Here is a 20,532-nt window from a genome sequence, read left to right on the forward strand (position 1 = left end):
GTCTCCTCTGTTGCTGGCACCAGGACAAGCAAATTCTGAAGGCCTGCAGCCCTGCTCAGTGGTGGGCACTCAGACATGCACACACCCACACCCCCACACCCTGGAGCCCTCCAGTAGTTAGCCTTAGACATTGGCTCTACCCAGCAGCTGGCCCCAGGATTCCCTGGTCTCCCAGTCACCTCACACACAAATGCAAACTGTTCTCTTGTAGCTGGTCCAGTAGCTGAGTTTCAGACCCAAGAGTAGCTGGCTTAGATCCCCTGGAAGCTCTAGCAGTTGACTCTCAGACACATCTTTACAGCTTCTAGCTAGACTCACAGCTATGCCATGTCATGGCTCTCAAGTCTCTTACCCTACTCACCAGCTACTCTGACTTGATTTTGCTAGTGGTAACACAAGGGCATACACATCCACTCAATATGCATGGACTCAGGTATTTCCAGCTGCTGGTGCTTAGATCCACATGCATGGAATAGAGTCCATTCACAGGAAAAAAAAAGTTATTGCAAAGGCAGGACAAACTGCACTGATGACACATAGGGCATGGCCAGACAAGCATGCTCTGTACATGCAGACACCACCTTCTTTGCCCTTTTCCCCTCAGTTTTCCCATGGTGCTTCCTGTCCTTGATCACTCCCTTTTCCTGCATTTGATCCCACCCCTAGACATCCCATAACAAAGTGTTGTACAGTCATAAAATGCTCTTTCCCTGTACCCCATGCCCCTCAGAAGGATTAATCTCCCCTTAATCCATAAGGTGATCCAGAGTGTCCTTCCCATTGACTCCACTGGACAGGTTTCCTACCCAGACACCAGAGCTATGATCCTCTGATAGCTCTAGGTTAGAGCACTTCTCCATCCCATCACAGTTTCTCTCCTTCACACTCCTTGGTGGTTGTAGGCATGAGCTTTTATAAATAAATTTTATATATAATTTATATACAATTTTATATAGTCTAGAAACAACCTCTCAAAACAAAGTCTACAAACCACCAAGAAGTCAGGTAAGGGAAAAAAAAAATAAAATCAAAGGTACAATTTGTTTATTCTTTGCTCATGCTATAGAAAACCTCAAAGCATTTACTGGATCAATTTGCAAGAAGTCATCAAAGATTTTCCAAAAACTGGCAAGAGATTAAGAGTAGGTTTCACATCTTTGAAGTGTAGAAACATTGGTGCTTACCACAAAGGAGTTTCACCTGCAGTGACCATTACACTACCATGCTTAAAACCATAAACATCAAGTACAAACACTTTCAGAGTAGCAATAGTTAGGGCAAAGCAAGCTAATTGACCACTTTTATTACAGTCCACTTGCAACAGACTGGAATATTCATCTCCCAGTGACACATCAAGCAGACTACAATCTTGCTGTACTGAAATGCAGTCTTCCACTGCTTTAAATGAGAGCTACTCTTCAGGTACAGAAAAATTGGAAACTAAACACTCTGGAAAGGAGACCAAGACACAGAGAGAAAAACACCACGTTCAGACTCCTCATCTCTGGAGGCAAGGTGGAAGAGCAGCTATACATTCTCCACTGCCAAAGACAGCAATTTTCATGGGCAGTTGAACAAACACAGCAGACAGGTTAATGGAAAAAAACACACATTTTATTGAATGCAAACAGTGGTTGGACAGTGTTGCTATTCAAAAGGTTTGTTCAGTTTGAGAGTTTCTAGTCTAGAAATGGGGCTCAGTGCAGTAACACTTAGAGCCAGACAGTACATTGCAATTACACTGCAGCTTTCACTGACAGCAGTGACAGAATCCCTACTGGAATGGGGAAATGTTCCTCAGTCTGCTGAATCCTCATCCGTGCACAGAGACGTCTCCTCTCCGTGTGCTGCCCATCCTTATGACAGTCTTTACTTGTAAACATGCATTCTTTGGACTGCTTTGCTACTCTGGTGCCCAGCCTGGCTGTCCAGAAACCACACTGGGAAATGATTCATTTTGGGAAGGGAAAAGGATTTTTTAAAAACAAAACAAAAAAAATGTTTTCAAACTCAGGAACAGAGTAGTAATTCAAATATTGCCAGTTTAATCTGGCTAAGGAAAACAAAAAGGCGACAAGACAGTTAATCAGTAAAATCCATTAAAAACAGGAAAGCTATAGCAGGTTAGCTTTTTCCAGCAACAGTAACAGATCCTTGATGTTCTGCCTCCACACACTAACCTAGGAGTCAGGGAGGGAGCAGGGGAAGACATCCTGACAATGACGTGCCACAAGACAGAAAATAAAACTGAAGACAGAAGTGGTGCTGAGATGTAGACTTCCACCTTCTAAACTCCCATAATTATTCTTGGCTCCACGGAACTGCAGAATGCTCAGCCCTTCCCAGCACCTGCCACCAGGTCGTTCTTGCTACTTCCACCAGGCGGTGGTGGAGGTCTGGTCTTTCTCCTCCAGAATCTTGAGGGAACAGCGACTGTGCACTCACCTTGATCATAGACCCCAGCCTGGAATATACTGGGGCCAGGAAACAGTAACAGAAGTGGTCCTTTCTTGGTGGGTGTGCAGAGTGAAGTCTAGGAGCAGTGAATCCTACATGAGTAAAGAACTGTGCTGGCATAGTCTCCATTGGTAGCAATCTGCCTTGTCAGGCAGAAGGGTAGGACAATGGCAGGGAGGGGAAGAGTAATGAGTGCAGGGGGGTCTCAAGGATATGCCCACTCCAAGCTCCTCAGCGTGCCATTTTTGCACGAACGGTGTGACACTTGATACACAGCACATGCCCATCCAGTGGAAAGCACCCATTCTCATCTGCTTCAATGGACAAGGGCTTCCCACAGTCCTGAACAGGGAAAGAAGAGGGAGGGAACTCAACAACAGCCCATGGCAAGGTGATTGCCTTCAAGGACATAAGAAATGCCCCACCGTATCAGGATAATGGCTCACAGCCTACTGCTCTTTCTCTGATGGTGCAAATGGGAGATGCTATTTTGAGGGGAAAGTGAGCCACTTCTGTGAGCCCAGCATGTTCCCCTGGTATACACAATTGCTGCATTAGGGGTGTTGGAGAATACAGCCACCCTGTATAGTCCTTGTTCATGGACCCATGGTTTGCAAATGTCTAATTTTCTCCTGAACCTGCTTCAAAAATGCTCCAGATTCATTCAAAACAACTTTAGTATTTTGTCAGGATAGATAACAAAAGGTACGCAGTTGCTGGTGATGGGCATGGGACAGATGGGAGGAGTTGGCCAACAGGCTTACCTCACACTTGTAACATTTCATGTGGAAATTCTTCTCCAATGCCACCACACGCACTGTCTCATCCTTCCCAGGCTCTGGCATGATAGGCTCACTACAGACTGAGCAGCGTGGAGCATACTTTCTGCAACACACAAAAACACGGAGGAGACCATGACCACTGTGGTGACATTCAAGGCAGGTTTCTCACTGCTGTTCAATAGTATTAGCCACAAGGGAATAATAAATCACAAAGAAGTTTAGGTGGGAAGAGACCTTAACTGCTACAGGGCGCATTGCTGACAGTTTTAACTTCACATCCAACAGATGACATGGGCAACCCAACCCCCACATGCATGTGCTCTCTCCATACCTATGGTAGTCATCCACACAGTGAGGCTGATTGGACTGGTCCACAATAAAAGAGGTCCCCTCAAGAGGGGTATGGCACATCACGCAGGTGAAGCACTGGGGATGATATGAGTTACCAGTAGCCTTCAGCATCCGATCTGTTATGGTCTGTTTGCAGACACTGCACTTTTCCAAGGTCCCCTGAGCCCAAAGGAAACAAGTAAGACACATTAATCCAATCCACCACCTGGGCAAGGCTATGCCACAGAGAGCCACGACAGAAGGAGGAAGGGAAAGCAAGAGAGAGCAACCACAGCAAGCTCAGCACTCTCCAGTGGCTTTTATTCCAGTGACTCACAGCATAGCAGTCCTCACAGAAGGGCTTCTCATCCACATTGTAGAACTGCTGCCCCTGCAGTTGCTTCTCACATTTGAAGCAGGTGAAGCATTCCACATGGAAGAGGCTGTCCAGGGCCCTCACGGCTGGTTGAGTTCGTGATAGGGGCTTCCGGCAGAAGCCGCAGAGCTCTGTCAATGGAAGAAGAAAGGGATTAGGAGAGATAAAAACTCACCGCAGTCTTAGTCCTACTGCTGTCCACTGAGGGAACACACCAGAAGTAGCAGCCTCTGAGGGGGGCGGATGCTCCATATCCTTCATTAGTTTCTGAGTCAACTTCTCTAGCTCCTCTACCTCCTTCATGGTCAGACAGGAATTCCCTCTAGGTGGATCCGCACTGGAACCTGTGGGTCTATGCTGCAGGAAGAAGAAACATTCAATTCCAAAGGACACACATAGACAGAGTCCTTCCCACCCTGTCCCTAACAGACCTACTCCTCTCACTTTTACTGGTCGTCTCTCTCCCTCTTTAGGGAACAATCTGCTATCCACTCTGCTTGCTCCTTTCTACCTTCACATGAAGTCCTATCCCCTCTTCATCACTATCTCTATATTTACATCTCTCTTTCAGATGGGTAACAGCCTACCCTACTCTGTGGCAGAACCGCCCTCACACCCTTTGATTTCACTCCCAGTGTGCCTGTCCGAAGACATCCATAGCTCTTTCCCTTACCATGTCCTTTGCAGCAGCAGGTTGTTCTGTTGGACGTGGCTTCACCTGCACTTGGGGTCTTTCCCTCTGCTGGGCATAGGTGAAATTGGGAGGCTGTGGTCGAGAGGAGGGACCTGAAGGTGAAGGGGCTGTGAACTGAGTCTGAAGGGAGGTAGGATATCTTGTAGAGTTTGAGGGAGCCATGGGAACACTGGCATCTGATTTGGACACAGACATAGGAGAGCCAGCAACAGAAGGTGGGGTGAATTTAGGGGTAGGCTGAGCAGAAGGGAGAGAGGGGGGTGGAGGGACTGGTGCTTGGGGTTCCTTGCGTTGCTGTGGGGCTGCCCATGGGGTTGGAGTGGGGTTCAAATCAACTCCAGGGGGCTTGAAAGATGAGCTTCCACTTGGCTTTGGTGTGAACTTGGAAGGAAAGGAATGAGGAGTATCTCTGGGTGCAAATGGCATTTCCTCATGGGCTTTTGGGGCTAATGGTTTCTCCAGAGAACCTGTGGATCCTGGAGTTATCTGTAAAGGGAAGCAGCAGAAGGAAAACAGGCAGTTATCAGCAAGGTGGAAGAGAAAATATGCCACCCAGAGCAGTAAGTCTGCAGCTATCCCAGACCCAGAATGCTAGGAGTACCAACTGTTACATATTTAGCAGTCCTGACAAGTTGCAAAATCTATGCTTTCTGGTCCTTCATGAATACTTCCATGCTATAGTTTATCCAGACATTTTAATCTTCAGTAGCACCTTTCTCACTACCTCTGTTCAGCAAACTAGTCATCTCTTCTTCCACCTGCAACATTCTGGAGAGCTCACCCGGGATTTGAAGGGGTCATTCTTCTCCATGTCATCCAACATTACAGACAGTGAGTCAATCTCAAGATCAATGCTGCTCATCTTGCCACGTACCTATACCACCATCCATGAGGAAAAAGGGAGCAGAGCATGTTACAGGAACAGCCAGAGAAATGAGTGCATCCTCTTACAATAACAGATTTTGATACTTTGGACTGTGGTACAGATTTGCTCCTTGCTTTGAGTGGATAACAAGTTGGTGAAGATGAACAGGATACAGTCTCCAAGGTCTACAAAGAGTGGGCAAATGCACAGCCCAAAGAAGTTCTCAGACAGATTTAGGTGGAAAAAGACATCTGGAGGTCTATAGTTCAACACACTGCTCACAGCACAGCTAACTCCCAAGATACACCAAGTTGCTCAGGGCCCTGTCCAGATGATTCCCGAACATTCCCAGGGATGCAGGTTCCCCAGTCTTTCTGGGCCTCTGTGCCAGCGTTGAGCCACCCTTGGAGCAGAACAGGGTTTTCTTCTGTCCAAGAGGAATTTCTCTTGCCATAACTTCTGTCCATTGTCTCTTGCTGTGCCCCAGTAAGAAGAATCTTGTCTTCTCTCCAGCCCTCCTTCAGATATTGCAGACTGCAGTTAGATCCCTCCCTTGGCCGCTTCTTCTACTCCAACCCCCAATGACTGCTACGACCTTCTACTGGATTGCATCTCCTTCAGTATTCCACTGGAGTTATACCAAAAAGACCCAATGGATGCAGTCCTCCAAGATGCAGCCTCACTAGCACAGAAGGGAGGAATAATCACAGTCCTTGCCCTTTTCTCACAAGTGCAGCCCAGAGTGCAGTTGGCCTTTATTGCCACAAGGACGCATTGCTGGCTCACATTCAACTCACTGTCCACTGAGAACCCTAGGTCCTTCATCTGCAGAGCTGCAGCCCAGAGAGCTGACCCTAACCTATGCTGGTCCATGGGGTGGTAGCATTTTCAGCTTTCCCAGATCTCAGGGCTTCCTGCTGCTGAGGTCAGAGAGTAGCAAGAAGCTGTCACAACCGACAGACCATCACAGAAACCATACTTCCTTTGAACCTCACTCACCTGTGGGGCAGGTACCGTGCTCACAGGTCCTTCATCAAACATTGGTGGAGGAGGAGGAGGAGGAGAAGGAGGAGAAGGAAAAGCTTCTTCTGGGGCTGGTGGAAAAGGTTCTTCAAAGGGTGGCGGGGGTGGTGGAAATGCACAGTTTGAGGAGAAACTTGTCTCCTCTCCGGGTGGAGGAGGAGGCGGCAGTGGCAAGTCTATGGGGAAGAAAGAATGAGAATAAAAGTTTGGATCATTCTTACTCCAAGTCAGGAGGGTTCTTAAAGGTATTGCAACAAGTAGAGTCACAGAGTCATAGAATGGTTTGTGTTAGAAGGGACCTTAAAGAATATCTATTTCCAACCCCCTTGTCATGGGCAGAGATGCCACTCACTAGATCAGGTTGGTCAGAGCCCCATCCAGTGTGGACATCCATAGATGGGGCATCCACAACTTCTCTGGGCAACCTGTTCCAGTGCTTTATCATCCTCTGAGTAAAGAATTTCTTCTTAATATCTAATCTAATCTAAACCTGCCCTGTTTCAGTTTAAAAACATTGCTCCTTGTTCTGTAACTATCTGCCAGTATAAAAAGTTCCTCCTTTTTATAAGGCCTCTTCAGGTACTAGAAGGCTGCAATGAGGTCTACCCAGTCTTCTCTTCTCCATGCTCAATAACTCCAGATCTCTTAGCCTGTCTTCGTCAGAGAGGTGCTCCTGCCCTCTGATTATCTTTGTGGCCCTCCCCAGAATCCACTCTAAGAGGTTCATGTCTTCCTTGGGCTGAGGACCCCAGAGCTGGACGCAGCACTCCAGGTGGAGTCTCGTAAGAGTAGACTTGAGGGGCAGAATCACCTCCCTTGACCTGCTGGTCTTCTGATGCAGCCCAGGATGCCACTGGCCCTCTGAGCTGTGAGCACACACTAGTTCTGCTGTACCCAGGGGATCCTAGCACCCACCAAGGACAACTGAACTCCACAGGCTGGTTTCCACCTTGTCCAAAGCTTTTCACAATCATGTAATCTTTCCTCAATAGCTGTTGCTATTAGTCATTGAGAATAGTTATTGTGTATTTGGTAAAGACATCTCACTGTGTCCTTTCCAAATCCTTGTCTCAGTTGCTGGTCCACAGCATATGCTTTTCTTGCCAGTAACTTGCTCAAGTTACTGGATACAGAGCAGCTATGACAGTGCCAGTGGACAGCCCAGGATCCTGAAGAACCTGTGTTTTTACAGGAAAATTAGCTGGCACCTCACAGCAGGGCAGTAAGCATATAGGAAACAAGTGTGGGGGGAAAAAAACAAGTTGCAGCAACTGCCCATTATGCGTATGAAGAATCTTTGAAACTTCTTTGTTTTTCTGGGGGATGAAAACAGCTTTCCTTTTGGAGGCCAAGATGTCCTCACACCCAGTACATGAGAAATTTTCCAGAACCTTTTAAAGCAGGCTGAAAAAGCACCAGAGGACTTCAGTCTCCTAGAAGAAAACCCCATTGTTTCCAATTTGCCAAAGATGCGAAACAGGCAAAACCAGACATTTTCTACTACAACACAGTCAAAGAAATGTGAATCCTCTTCCCTTCACCATGTATGGGTAAAGTTGTCCTCATCAACCATGCAGCAAGAACACCAAAGATGAGGAGGTGTAACTTCCACATCCCTTCTTCTGGACACCCACCTCTCTTCCTAGCTATCCCCAACCAGCAGTAGGGTAAAAGGCCAAGGTTTTCATTCCAGCTACTCTAAGTGCAACTTCTAACAGCAGTAATCAAATTGTTTCATCTTCATATCCAGCTGTTGTCAACAAGCTTTATAAGGACTGATCGGTAAGCTAAGGGAGACGATACTGCCCTTTCAGAAAATGAAAGCCAAAATCTTATTAGCCTGTGGAATGCATAAACTGCCCTGGTATGCAACACCTCTTCCAAGCCTTCTTGTGCCACAGAAATTCTATTGGGGGGAGGGAGTAATACTGTGTTTGTAATTTTTCTTTGAAATTACAGTTTGGGGTGCAGTTTGTACATGCTTACCTTTTGTTTTATTGAAATCGAAGAATATTACAGAAACAAAGCCCTGATCTGTTGTCACATTGTTTCAGATACACTAAAAGCCCGTTTTATTAATTATTTATGGAAAAAAAGAAGCTGCCCATAAAGTTGTTATACCAGTTTTATAGAATAATCAATACTAAATATAACATTCCTACAGCAATACTAATTTAGCCCTCTTGTCGTTTAAGACAAAGAGACCAATTGCTATGGCTTTATATTATACTACATTTTGTTTGGGGAGTGTATGAGAAAGGCAGAAAAGGATCAAATCAGATGCATTTCTCTCATGACTGAGTTTTGGTGGTTCATCTGTACTTCAGATGTCTTGCTGGCAGCTCTCAAATGATGATGACACAGCAGTCTGTGACAAATGGTTCTTTAGCTAATCTTTCTGTCTAGTTCATTCACAATACACATTTTAAGGAACAGAGAAGCAGAGCAAACAACACCCCGTGTTCCACTCACACTGTACACTGAAAAATTTAACATCAATCTGTCTAGTACTTCATGTAATGTATTTGTGTCAGTTTGAGACCTTCTGACAGACACATCCCTAATCCACACAACTATAGCAGAAGACCACAAAGCCTAAGATGGGACCTTGGTTTCCACAGATACAAGATTCCAGCCAACAACATACAAGAAATAGATCACCAGAGTTAGCTGGTACAATTCTAGGAGACAAAAGCACTGGCATGCCCTTGTGACTTGAGACATGGAAAAAAATGGCTTAATTTCTCTCCTCTAAGCACAGGAACAGCCTTCCTACCATCAGGTCAGCTGCCCACTAACTTAGCATGCTAACCTAAAAAATATTAGTGTTGCACAGTCTATGCTAAACAGGGAAAGAAATTTAAACCAGTATTATCTGAACATGTGTGTCCTGACTGAGATGCACCCTTGACTTGGTAGAACCTTGGGGTAACGTGCAGCATCAAGCATTAGCAAGGGGTCCTCAAGGAAATTTCTGATGGCCCTATGCTGATTAGTTCCAACTACAGAACCACACAACCGTGCTTCTTAGAGGACACAAAACCAAACAAGCAACAAAACATGACACACAAAAAAACCCCAACATGCCACCATCACAGGAAATAAAAAAAACACATAAAAAAAGAAAGAAAAAAGAAAACCACAGTGAATCAAGAAGTCACTCTACACAGGAAAACACACCCAACCCAAACCACTAGGAAAAGTACAAAACTGTACAAGACATACAAACTCTAAGTCTCACTTCCTGTTTATGATCACTGCCATCATTTTTTCAGGCAAATATTTCTCCCTCCTCTTCTCCAGAAGGAAAGATGGCAATTGTAGGGTCCACAAGAAGGATCTCCACAGTCAGAGATAACCAACTTGAGCTGGAACCAATCATGAAGAAGGACAACAGCATGATTCATCACTATCAGGGTCAACTTCTCTGCGACATACTTGCTCTCAGATATGCTGGCCAGAAACTGACTGCAATTACACAACTATGCACCCAGGGAATACTGCAAAAAATCCATTGCGTTCCTCCAGCATTAGTGCAATGCAGGACTGCCTTCCCTAATGAAGGGGAAGGACTCCTTTCCTAATGAAGATACTACATACTTTGAGAAGCCTTTCTAATCCATTTATCTCATTCTCGATATCTGAGACTGGAATCTGCCAGCCTCTACAGCAAGAATATCCATCATTTATAGCACTTATGCCCCTGTTGTCATGTTTAGCCCAGTCACAGATCTCACACCTTGAGAATTTAGAAATGCATATTCACATCTGCCATGCCAACCCTCACCTACCTTCTGCCAGCAGGGACATGGATGCTGATGGAACCTCCCCCACCTTCCCTATCTGAGCACGCTGGGCACCAGGTCCAGGAGGCGGTGGCAGCGATGACTCTGATGCTCCCCCAGACTTGAAGGGGTTCACCTTGGGTTTAGGGGCAACCACGGGTGCAAATTTCTTCTGTGGATTGTAGAAGGAGGGCGTAGAAATGTTGATGCTGACTGTGGACGTCATGCGGGTCCCTGGGGCACCTGGGGAAGCCATCTTCTCAGCACCTGGCAGGAGAGAAGACGGAGGAAACCTACATGAAGTCATCCTTGAGCCAGAGTGGAACTTAATAGAGAGGATGTGAATGTGAAACAGAGGGATACAGGAATTTAAGTCAGGCCAGAGGGTGAGGTGCCTAAGCAGAGGAAAAAGGAGGAACAGAAACTGCAGACAGCTTGAATGAGCCATCATACTTCACCACTTCAACTCAGGATGGCATTAACCACAAAGGGGTTCTGGACACAGAGAAACACAGATCTCTGCTGCACCAGAGCCTCACACGCCGAAGGGGATCATGGTGACCAGGAGGGTGATCCCCCGCACCCCAAGGGGTGCCCCCAGAACTGGAGTCAGCATTTCCTCTTCCCCTTTACCCAATAACGCCAGACAGCTCCCCTCGACCTCAGCCTGTGACAGTCCCAGCAACGCTCCCCCAGCCCCCACTCCAAGCCCCGGCACCCCCCACCCTTTACCTCCAGGCCCCTCCATGCCGGCAGAGGCAGAACGACGGGGCAGGTGAGGCTCTCCTCGGTGTCACACCCCCAGGCAGAACCCCCGCTATCCCTGCTCCCTGCCCACGGCCGGGCTGGCCGCGGCTCCGCCGCCCGCTCCGCCCCCGCCAGGAAGCGCTCCCCGGATGCCGCCTCGGCGCCACCGCCCCCCGCCCTCCCCTTTGGGCTGCCAGGGGCGCGGGTAGCACCCCGCAGCCGGGGCTCCCCTCGGCCAGGCGTCCTGGGGGCTTGTGAACCTGCCCCTCTCCCTCGGCTCGAGCAGCCGGAGGATACCCGTACCGAGCCGGCTGCTGGGGGAACCCCAGGTCTCCTGAGAAGAGGCGCATCTCCAGGATTCCCCCAGGCCAACAACCTCACTCGTGCGAGAAGCCTCCATGGAGCCAGACGCTTTGTTGTAAAGCCTGGCATGTCTATAGCCCTCCTAACACCCCAGCACAATAGGGCTGCCGTCAGCACAGGGGCTCCGTGCCAGCATTTCACGTTGGCATGTCCAAATCAGTGCCCCTCCACACTGCCGGCTTCTCTCACGGACAATAACAGCTGCTGGGACAGACAGCCCTGGTGCCACAAATATCCGCCCACCCCCGATTACCCCTGGCTGCTGATAAGACCTTCGTGCCCCATTCTAAGCGCTCCCACGACTCAGTGCAGTGTGGCACGATATAGTAACCTGTCACAACTTCTCCAGGTCACAAGCATGTGACAACACAAACACAACGTCCATGCTGAGGCACTTTTCCTTCCCTTTGTGAAGGGCTGATGAGTTGCATATGCTTGGACAAACTCTTCTGGGCTTTTCAAAGGGAGAAAGAGGCTGAAACAGTAAGCACTAGCCAAAAAGCTGTGCTGAGCATCTCCCACTTGATCCAGCATGAGGAAAGGGCCAAGGCTGAAGAGTAATTAGCAAGGTCTGTCCTCAATCCCTCAGACTTGTAGGGGTCAAGCAAACTTGCAAGTCAGAAGGGACTGACCAACTCTCTCCATTCTACAGCTTCCAGCCAAGCTACAGAAGCTATTAAAAAGACCTCCAGCTTTTCTTTAGAGACTTCTACCTCATGCTCGACTATTTCACTATGGTGTAGTGAGCCGCATGGTGGAACAGTAGTCCTACCAGATTTGACAGCATTATGAGCAGAACACTACAGTGACAATGTCACTTCTAACCATGATCCATACTGGAGCTGGTCAACATACAGTCTTGGGACATTGGCTGCTTCACAAAAATCCACTGGCTTTGCTACCAGCAGATGCTATCTCCCTTAACCCAAAGAAGCCCACTTCCCGATATGCTATGTTGCACTTAAGGCCCTTTTCTGCTCAGGGCTGTCTCCATCCAGCAGCTGCCCCTGCTCATCCTTATTTCTGTTTATCAGTCCACCCCCACACAGACCAAACCGCCTGAGAAAGGCTGGCCTTGCAGAGCCACCCTCCCAACCCTGGGGCGCTGCCAATGCCATCTAAGCCTTTGCAGAAACACACAGCTCATGCAAGTCCTGTGGCGCAGATTGTGAAAGCTATGGAAGAGGGAATGTGATGCCAAGAGACCTAATCTCAAATCCTTCTCATCCTCACATTTTCCCCAAGGGGAGAGATTTTTCTACCTCCTGTAACAGTATTTAAGATGACTCAAGTGGAGCTCAGAAGAAAGATGCCCTCAAAGGACACAGTCTGGATACCTAGTTGCCTCATACACTGTTTCTCTCTGACAGCAAGGAAAAGTAGGAGGACAAAACCAAGTGACATCTCCCAGGAGGTCCCGTAGTGGGTCTGCCACTTCTTATGCATCCAGAGAGCTTTCAGTTATTTGATCCCGTGATACCACTTTCAAAAGCTCTGCTCCTTTCCTGCGGTAGTGAAAGCAGGAGGAATTTGAGGAAGCAGAGACCTGAGAGCCATTTTTCACCTCTGTTGGTAAAAGCAGTTTGGCTCCAGCCACGCTGGGAGCCCCTGTAAAAGCCAGCCCAGCATCGTGGTTTCATACACCGCATCTGCACTTCCCCTATTTCCCAACTTCCTCCCAATTGAGGGGAGTCAGAAGGAGAACTACAGAAAAAAGAAGAAAAAAAGAGTATTAAGAATAGATTCAACGGATTTAGGAGTTATGCTTATTTTCATACAGAAAGTTCTCCGAGCCTGCCCCAAAGCTACAAAGCTTCAAAGAGAGAAAAGTCAGTCAGCTATGCAAGCTGCAAGGTAGAGCCTTAAAGCAACCGGGCTGGGGGAGGGGGATATTCGGAGTTACAAACTTCTCTCACAGATGCTGGGCTTGCCTCCTCCCTCTGCAAGGGAGGAAAAAAAAGAGAGGAAAAACTCCAAAAAGCTATGCAAACATATTTAAAACGTTAGAAAGTTCTACGACTTTGCAAGCACTTGAGTCTTCGCTTTCTCATGGCACTCCCAGAGAGATAGAAAGTCCTAAATTAAGTAAATTTCATACACAAAGCGCCCCAGATTCCTCTCTCAAACACATCTGGAAAAAGGCTCCCGAGGTGTCTCGCTCATCCATGCGCACACAAAAGAGAGCTTGTCCCGAGTAAAGCCCGGCAGCACCCCCTCCCTCTCCCCCGCTCCCGGGGCTGTGCGGGAGCGCTGAGCCGCCTCCATTGCACTGAGAGAGAAGAAAACTCACCTCACACACGCGAGCCTTCTATCTGCGGAGGGGCAAACGCCCTCACGACCGTAAATCAGCCCCACCGAGAGCGAAGGTCTCTTGTCCGAGGGCGGGAGCGGCAGGAAACCCGCACACACCTCCACGCCCCGCGCCAGCCCCAGGGCAAAGAACAAAAGCTTTGTCGCTAAGCCAAGCGAAGAGACTCACCTCTGGGGGAGCGGGAAATGCCACCCCCGGGGCTGGGGCTTTCGGGGCTGGCGCTGGGGCTGGGGCTGGGGCCGGGCTCCTCGGCTGCCCCGGCCCGCCCGCCAGGAGAGGCAACAGCACCGAGAGGCGGGGGAAAGGCTGAGCCCCGGCGCTTCCTCCCAACTCGCGAAAAAAGCCTCGCCCAGGCAAAGTTGTTTGACCATAAAAGGCGCGAGGCTGCGCACACAGCTGAGCTCACTCGCTGGGGAATGTGGCAATGAGGTAACGGGGGGACGGGGCTTGCCGGGACAGCGCCCCTGGGCTGTGCCGGCTGGGGAGGGGGCTGTTCTCTGCCTGCCCGAGAACGCGAGCGAGACGTGTCTGTCGGGGTTTCTCACCGGTACCCTCGGCACCGACCCTGGGCTGGGCTCGCTGACTGCCCCCCGCATAGAGCCCTGCTCCTCCCGCTTTCCCTAACCTTGGAGCTGCCCCCAGCCCGTGATTTCACTTCCAGTCGCTGAGCTGGATTTTCGGAAGAAATGCGGCGGCTCTGGTGAGTCAGGGTCCCTGCTGGCCTCTTCCTCGCCCAAGCCAGCTGTGAGAGCATCTGACTCACGCTCCCTCATTCTGCCAGAAATTAAAGCAAACATCAGATGACTCCACCGTGCAGAAAAGCGACTTGTTCTCCTTACACTGGCTGCAAGGCAAACGCTATAAGCTGGTTTATATCAAATACTATCCACAGGAATTGCTTTGTTGCATTGCCAGTGCTGCACATCGGTTTTATTTTTATCCCAGTGCTGGCTGTGGTTCCAGCCCTGCTCTAGAACGGGGACAACCTGACCCAGCGGAACAGAACATGTAATTTTTAACCCCAGCTTTTGCTGCTTCTTGCTTCAAAGCCTCTCAGGAAGGAGGAGCACCAATAAAGACAGAATTCCTGTGCTGGGAGAAATCATTGTACTTGGACTTTGGAATTTGGTCTTAATATTGGGGTTAATAGCCCTACTGTTGCAAATGCCCTGGAGAATTACTGTATTTGGTAATGCTCAAGGGATTTGTGGTTTTTCTGCTCCTACAACTTACCTATCAACACAGGTATCTTTCAGTACTGGTAGTTTACTTGCAGGTGGGTGAGTAAGCCACAAACCACACCAGTGAGACTCCCAGTCTGCACTATTGCAAAATGCTCACACTAGAGAGCTAGGCAAAGAGATTCATCCAAGGCTTAAATCCAGTGTAAACAAGTCTTTAATTTTACACATAAGGCTTGTACAAAGAAGTTATATCTTTTTATTTAACCAGATGATACAGTTGGAAAAATTTGGCTCTCTGAGGTTTTTCAGTGTTACATACCATATGAAAATGCCACCCATAACAATGCTGAGCATATCACTCCTCACATAGCTGCAACCATTGATATATAGCTCTAAACTTAGGCATATATAGCTCTTCTGTGGGTTCTAAATAACCCTGGAGTTACTGCTGCTTTTCTAGGCATGGCATCAGCTCTGTTACCTCCTATGATTAATGCACAAGGTAATTATATAGGATAAGGAAAGTATCTCTGTGCTGGGTCTTCTAAGACTGTCACTTTTCTAGTGCAGTGAGTCCTTTTCCCTCTCGTTCAGGTAAAGATGTCAGTGCACAGCTAAAAACATTTCATTGCGGAATTGCTAACCAAATTCTGGAACATCACAGCACCCTTTACACGATCAGCCTGACGTCAGAGAACTCTGCTGCTGTTCCCTGGGCTAGCCTTGACTCCAGAGGAAACAAAGAATGTCTCAGACTGAGATTAAAAAAGTGCTGAGTGAATACGAAAAAAAGATCTGTGCTCTCATATTTTCTGGTCACATCCCCATAAAACCAGATGCTTGCATGTTTGATTGTCTCACCCATGCGGTGATGTTAAAAGTTCATGAAGGCAGATAAAGCAAAGTGGGAATAAGAAAAGCAGATTGTCTTAGGCATTTTGTATTAATTGCTCACTATGAAGAAACACATACGAAACAGAGGTGTTTTGCAGGTTGCACATGTGAAAGGTAGACTTCTCAAATCAGAATATATCAGTACACAGGGGGAAGCTAATCTGATTTCATGCTTGCCATATAGTAGACTTAAAGTTTGTGTTTTGTAATCAGAAATGAAGATGACTTCCCTATGTTAGTTCTGACTGCTCCAGGAGGAGAATTAGAATCTCCTTGTGCTAGCAACCTTCCTTCATGGAATTATTTGCTTGAAAGAGTAGACATTTTCCCACTGCAAATTAAAATTAGAGCCCTAAGATGTACACAGTTGTAGTCACTCTCATTAGTTGAAGGAAAATATTAGTCCTGAAGAGGCATTTAGCTGTCTGGGTACAGTCATGGATTAGCAGGTATACTTAGCTTGTGCCAGACCTTGTTATTTCTGGAATTAGCAGCAGCCCTCTGCATAAATCACTTTGTCTGTCCCATACCATGACTAAAAGCGATCTAATATTTGGATTATATTGTGATGCGAATGCTACTATACACAATGGGTGAAGTGACAGCCCACTACAAAGCAGGTTTTGGAGGCATTTCGAAGACAAAGTTCTAGCTGGGTGCTTCTTTGAGGCAAATGACAGGATGCAAGCCCCAGTACTGGCTATCACATCAAAGCTTAGAAATGCTTAGAGTTCAAGGCACTCACCTCAGAGAGACTAAGTTTCAATGGAGACAGGTATAAAGAATCTTCACTGGTAATTCAGTCATGTAATGCAAAGGGTAAATAAAAAATAATGCCACACAGAAGTGATGTGGCAAATTCATATACTGCACTGGGATGAGGAGTATGCTAGCAGTGATGCCTATAAAATGAAAATAAAAATAGATGTAAGAGAAGAAAAAATAAGTCCTTGAATGCAAAAGGAAGGATTATTTGCCAGAACACTATCAGGGAATTAAACTAGTTGGGCAGAAAATCAGTTCTGATAGCCAGGTAGGGTTCAGGTAGCTGCAGGTGGGAATCTTTGTGTTAAATATATGTTTAATGTCAGAAGAAAGCAATCTGGAATCTGGACAGGGTGCTTTAGTTATTAATAACGCAAAATGTCTGTATCTGTATAATTTCTATTCATATCAACAGATCAATTAGTGCCATTTTTTCTCAGCGTGAGTTAGTTAACAATTAGTGATGCCATACAGGAGTCCATGTTTTTCCTAAGCAGTGAAAAGTTCTGACTTATATCTGTGTCAAATCTCTGATGCTTTAGTCACATAACTTCTGTTTAATCTAACCACATTTTACTGATTATTGCTAAGTTACCACTTAATAAGCTTTCCCTGTGCTGTATTAAATGCTATGTCTGAGCCTACTGGAAGAGTTAGGAATATGTAATGGATCTGCTTTGGTCCCCAGGCTGAGAGGTACAGATGAGGTTAGGCCTGCACTGTCCAGGGCAGAACCACCTGCCGCAAATTGCCTGCATCCATATGGACCAACAGATGTTTCAGTTGGATTCAATGAACTTCGAGTTCTTTTCAAACCTGAACAATTCCATGATTCTATGTAATGCACCTTGCTAAGAGGTCTCCTAGGATCTGTTGTGCTCCCACAGCACGTCCCTCTCCTGGCATGCTCCTTGCTCCCACCCTCAAGTGCGTTCTCCGTGTGAAAGACTACATCTGGCACAGATTGTCACCTGCCACGGCTGCTGCTCACACCCTTCATGGAGGCCATGACGTGTGCAGAGCTGCCTTTCTCCTGACCAAACAGCAGGAGTGCTGCTCAAGTTGGAGTGCCTTAGTCCCCTTGCGGGATGTGTGTTGACAGCTGTGTGCCAAACACAGAGAGCTGTGCTGGGGACAGCAGAGCCTTAAGAGACAGCAGTCCTTATGAGCCTAGTCATCTTCCTGCATCTGTGAAATTGGCACACAGTCAGGAATGCTATTTGCAAAGGTCACGAATTGTGAAGTCCCTGAATGACCAGCCCAGGACATATATCTAGTGTGTCCTTGCTCATTCTCTTCAAAGCACACATCAGAAGTGTCCCTCCCCAAGAAGGGGAGCTGTTTAGTAGCTACAGAGAGCCTCTGTGATCTCTGCAACTGAAGGCCCTCAAATCCCACTGTGAAGGTATTGCATGGTACACATGCACATATGTACATACTTTAAAAGGCCACTCCGCCCACACACATACAATTAGATTACCCTGACTAAAAAACTAGAATAGGCCAAAAGCTGTAAATAGAAAAAAATCCAAACCTGTGAAATGCTTTTTTAATGAGGCAAATCAGACACATACAAATAAGAGAGAGCAGAGGATCTCTGTGGTATGACCTTGGTCATGCCAGGACATGACTGGTCATGGCAGCCAGGCACCCAGGAGAATGGGGGACTGGGTGGTGTCTGTCCAGGGAAGAAGCTCCATTTCCAGCAAGGCTGGCAGATCTTTCCTAGACAGAGCCATAGTAGGGCCTCCTGAGCAGGAGGTGCAGCTCCCAGATGAATCGCCACTGCTGTTTCCTTATCTCCTTCCACCAAAATTTCCTGCCAAGCTACTGCCTCTATCTGCTTCTCAGCATGGCAGCAGGCCTGCAATTCCATGGCTCCTGGGGCTTGCTCACTGACAGGCACTCACAGGCTTGCTCACTGACACGGCACTCCCACACCTACTGCTCACTGCTGCTGGGCTCTGTGCCTGAGGAATGAGGGATGCAAGCAGGCTGTCCCAGTGGATATCTCTTCCCTCAGGTGCTGTACGACCTGTTCTGCAACTCTGGAAAACTACGATAGCTCCTGGGGCATGCCCATGTGAGTGGTTGAGTATAGACGGCCGCCAGAGCCCATTCTGCTCGGAAAGCTGCCATTTCCACATTCCAAGGCACCCTTACCATTTCCTCAACTGTGTGCCCCACCCATTGCCACCAGCAAGACAAGCGGTGACATATTTGGATGTTCTATGGCAAATATTACTGCTTGTCAGAAGTGACTATCAAAGAAACACATCTGTCAGCCTGCTAATTTAAGAGTTCCTGTGTGTAGTGCAAGCCTCTTTCCACCCGAGTGCCATGCTCTCGTGCAGAAGTCTCCTTTCTTCACTCCATTATGTTAGTCTTGTAAGCATGGCACAAACAGGCCATGCTCCTTCCTACAAATGAGTGTAATCAATAGACACAGGTACTCCTGGGTGCTCACTGTGTTGCATCCTAGGGGATTTTGAAAAAAAGTCCCAGAAATAATTCCAGTATATGTGTCGGGGGGAGGGTGCCACATCCTGGGAAAAGGGTTCTTTCCCTGCATCCTCCCTGTGACAAAGCTGAGAGGCAAAAGCAGGTTCTCAACTCTCTTGATATCATACTGAGTGTCCTCCTATGTCATACAACAGAAGTTGTGTAGTGGCTTCCCAGGGAAGGATCTGGTGCAGCTGCTTGGTACTGGAGGGACAGAGATGCCAAGCTACAGTCTCAGTAACATTAACCTGGGACAGGATCCTAATCAGTCCAGTCCACAGATGGCCCCTTTCTATCCCAGTGCTATTATTTTCCTGCAGAAGAACTGGGATAGCCAGATAAGCAGAGACAGGCTTTGGAGACTGCTAATTCTGTGGTGCCTACGAAGAGGTGCCATGCATATGTCAGGGCATGCTGGACCTGTGAGTACATTAGGCATGCACAAGCAGATTGCTCTGGTCAGTAAGAATGAAGCCTGGTATAGTCCACACCTGCATTATCTATAGGGTGTGGATCCTGAAGCAAACTACCCTCTCATAAAACCAAATAATTGGTTAACTCCAGATTAGAGTCCTGGCAAAACCTAGTATGTACACAGTATAGATGATCATGGAACCAAGACCTGGAGCAAAGCAACAAACCAACCAAATAGACAATACAGGCGTATGATCCAACAGTCTGCTTGCAAAAAAAAAAAAAAAAAAAAGGGAAAAATTAAAAAGAAAAAACCCCAGGCCAAATGTTACTCACAAGCTGCACAGTAAACCACCATTTGAGTACAGCTTTCCTTGCTTTCCAAAAGCAAAAGGTGTGGGGCTATATGAAGTTTCCTGCAGTTCCCAGGCTTAGTACCTGTGGCTACTAGTACCTCTGCTAGTTAATTTACTGACAGTATGAATAAAAGGATAACTACAGACCAGACAAAAATCTTTGTTTCATGGGATTGTCAAGATAATTAGCAGGGACTTGCAGTGGAGCCACTGTCCTTTCAGTGGCAGCTAGGAGTCTGTGACAAGTGACAATATACAGGAGAGAGCTGGTTTTCAAGCAGAGTATGATTTTCAGTAGGTTGAAAATATAAGGGTGTGACAGGTCTTACTGAAGATCTGTGCTAAGTTCATTCTGTATGCAGCAAAGTGATCAAGCACTGACTGTTCAAGATAGGGTAGTAGCAATTATAGGCCACCATTGCCAGCTTTTGTAGCTAGTCTAAGTGACACTGAGAGATAAGTAGCCACAGCTATTGTTCAAAATGCAGGAGAGGTCCTCAAAAGTGTTCCACTTTGTATTACCAAGTCATTGACTATTTGCACATTGGGTTCTCCAGAGGTGTGCTGGCATGACAGAGACATAGCCTAAATTCTGGATCAGTTGACTCCCACCACTTTGTACCAATGCAAAGTGCTTTTCCTCCCACAACTGTGAACCATCCCTGCCTGTCAGTTGCAGATGCC

The 20,532-nt window shown here is 47.3% G+C and overlaps 1 protein-coding gene and 1 long non-coding RNA gene across 11 annotated transcripts in view; one reads left to right on the top strand and one right to left on the bottom strand.

Moving 5' to 3' along the window:
• Positions 1-1,592: 1,592 nt before the first annotated feature.
• Positions 1,593-20,532, bottom strand: part of ZYX (zyxin) — a 29,412-nt gene continuing 10,472 nt past the window's right edge. For 3 of the 10 annotated variants that reach the window (XM_064644706.1, XM_064644708.1, XM_064644703.1), the window contains 9 exons: positions 10,319-10,579; positions 6,504-6,703; positions 5,421-5,513; positions 4,619-5,125; positions 4,161-4,302; positions 3,907-4,076; positions 3,571-3,749; positions 3,222-3,342; positions 1,593-2,799 (listed from right to left, as the gene is read on the bottom strand). In XM_064644706.1, the coding sequence (XP_064500776.1) occupies positions 2,689-2,799; positions 3,222-3,342; positions 3,571-3,749; positions 3,907-4,076; positions 4,161-4,302; positions 4,619-5,125; positions 5,421-5,513; positions 6,504-6,703; positions 10,319-10,568 (1,773 nt within the window). In that variant the 5' untranslated portion in view covers positions 10,569-10,579 and the 3' untranslated portion in view covers positions 1,593-2,688. Of the gene's footprint in view, positions 2,800-3,221; positions 3,343-3,570; positions 3,750-3,906; positions 4,077-4,160; positions 4,303-4,618; positions 5,126-5,420; positions 5,514-6,503; positions 6,704-10,318; positions 10,580-11,044; positions 11,181-11,362; positions 11,475-13,712; positions 13,850-13,901; positions 14,030-14,358; positions 14,574-20,532 lie in introns of those variants that run through there. The other 7 variants (XM_064644699.1, XM_064644704.1, XM_064644705.1 and 4 more) reach the window with 7 other exon arrangements.
• LOC135409343 (uncharacterized) lies at positions 13,941-15,709 on the top strand. The gene is made up of 2 exons (XR_010428144.1): positions 13,941-14,162; positions 15,512-15,709. It is a non-coding gene; the product is annotated as an uncharacterized LOC135409343 (long non-coding RNA).

Source organism: Pseudopipra pipra, chromosome 2 (genome assembly GCF_036250125.1).
Source record: "Pseudopipra pipra isolate bDixPip1 chromosome 2, bDixPip1.hap1, whole genome shotgun sequence".
In the NCBI taxonomy this organism is placed as follows: domain Eukaryota; kingdom Metazoa; phylum Chordata; class Aves; order Passeriformes; family Pipridae; genus Pseudopipra; species Pseudopipra pipra.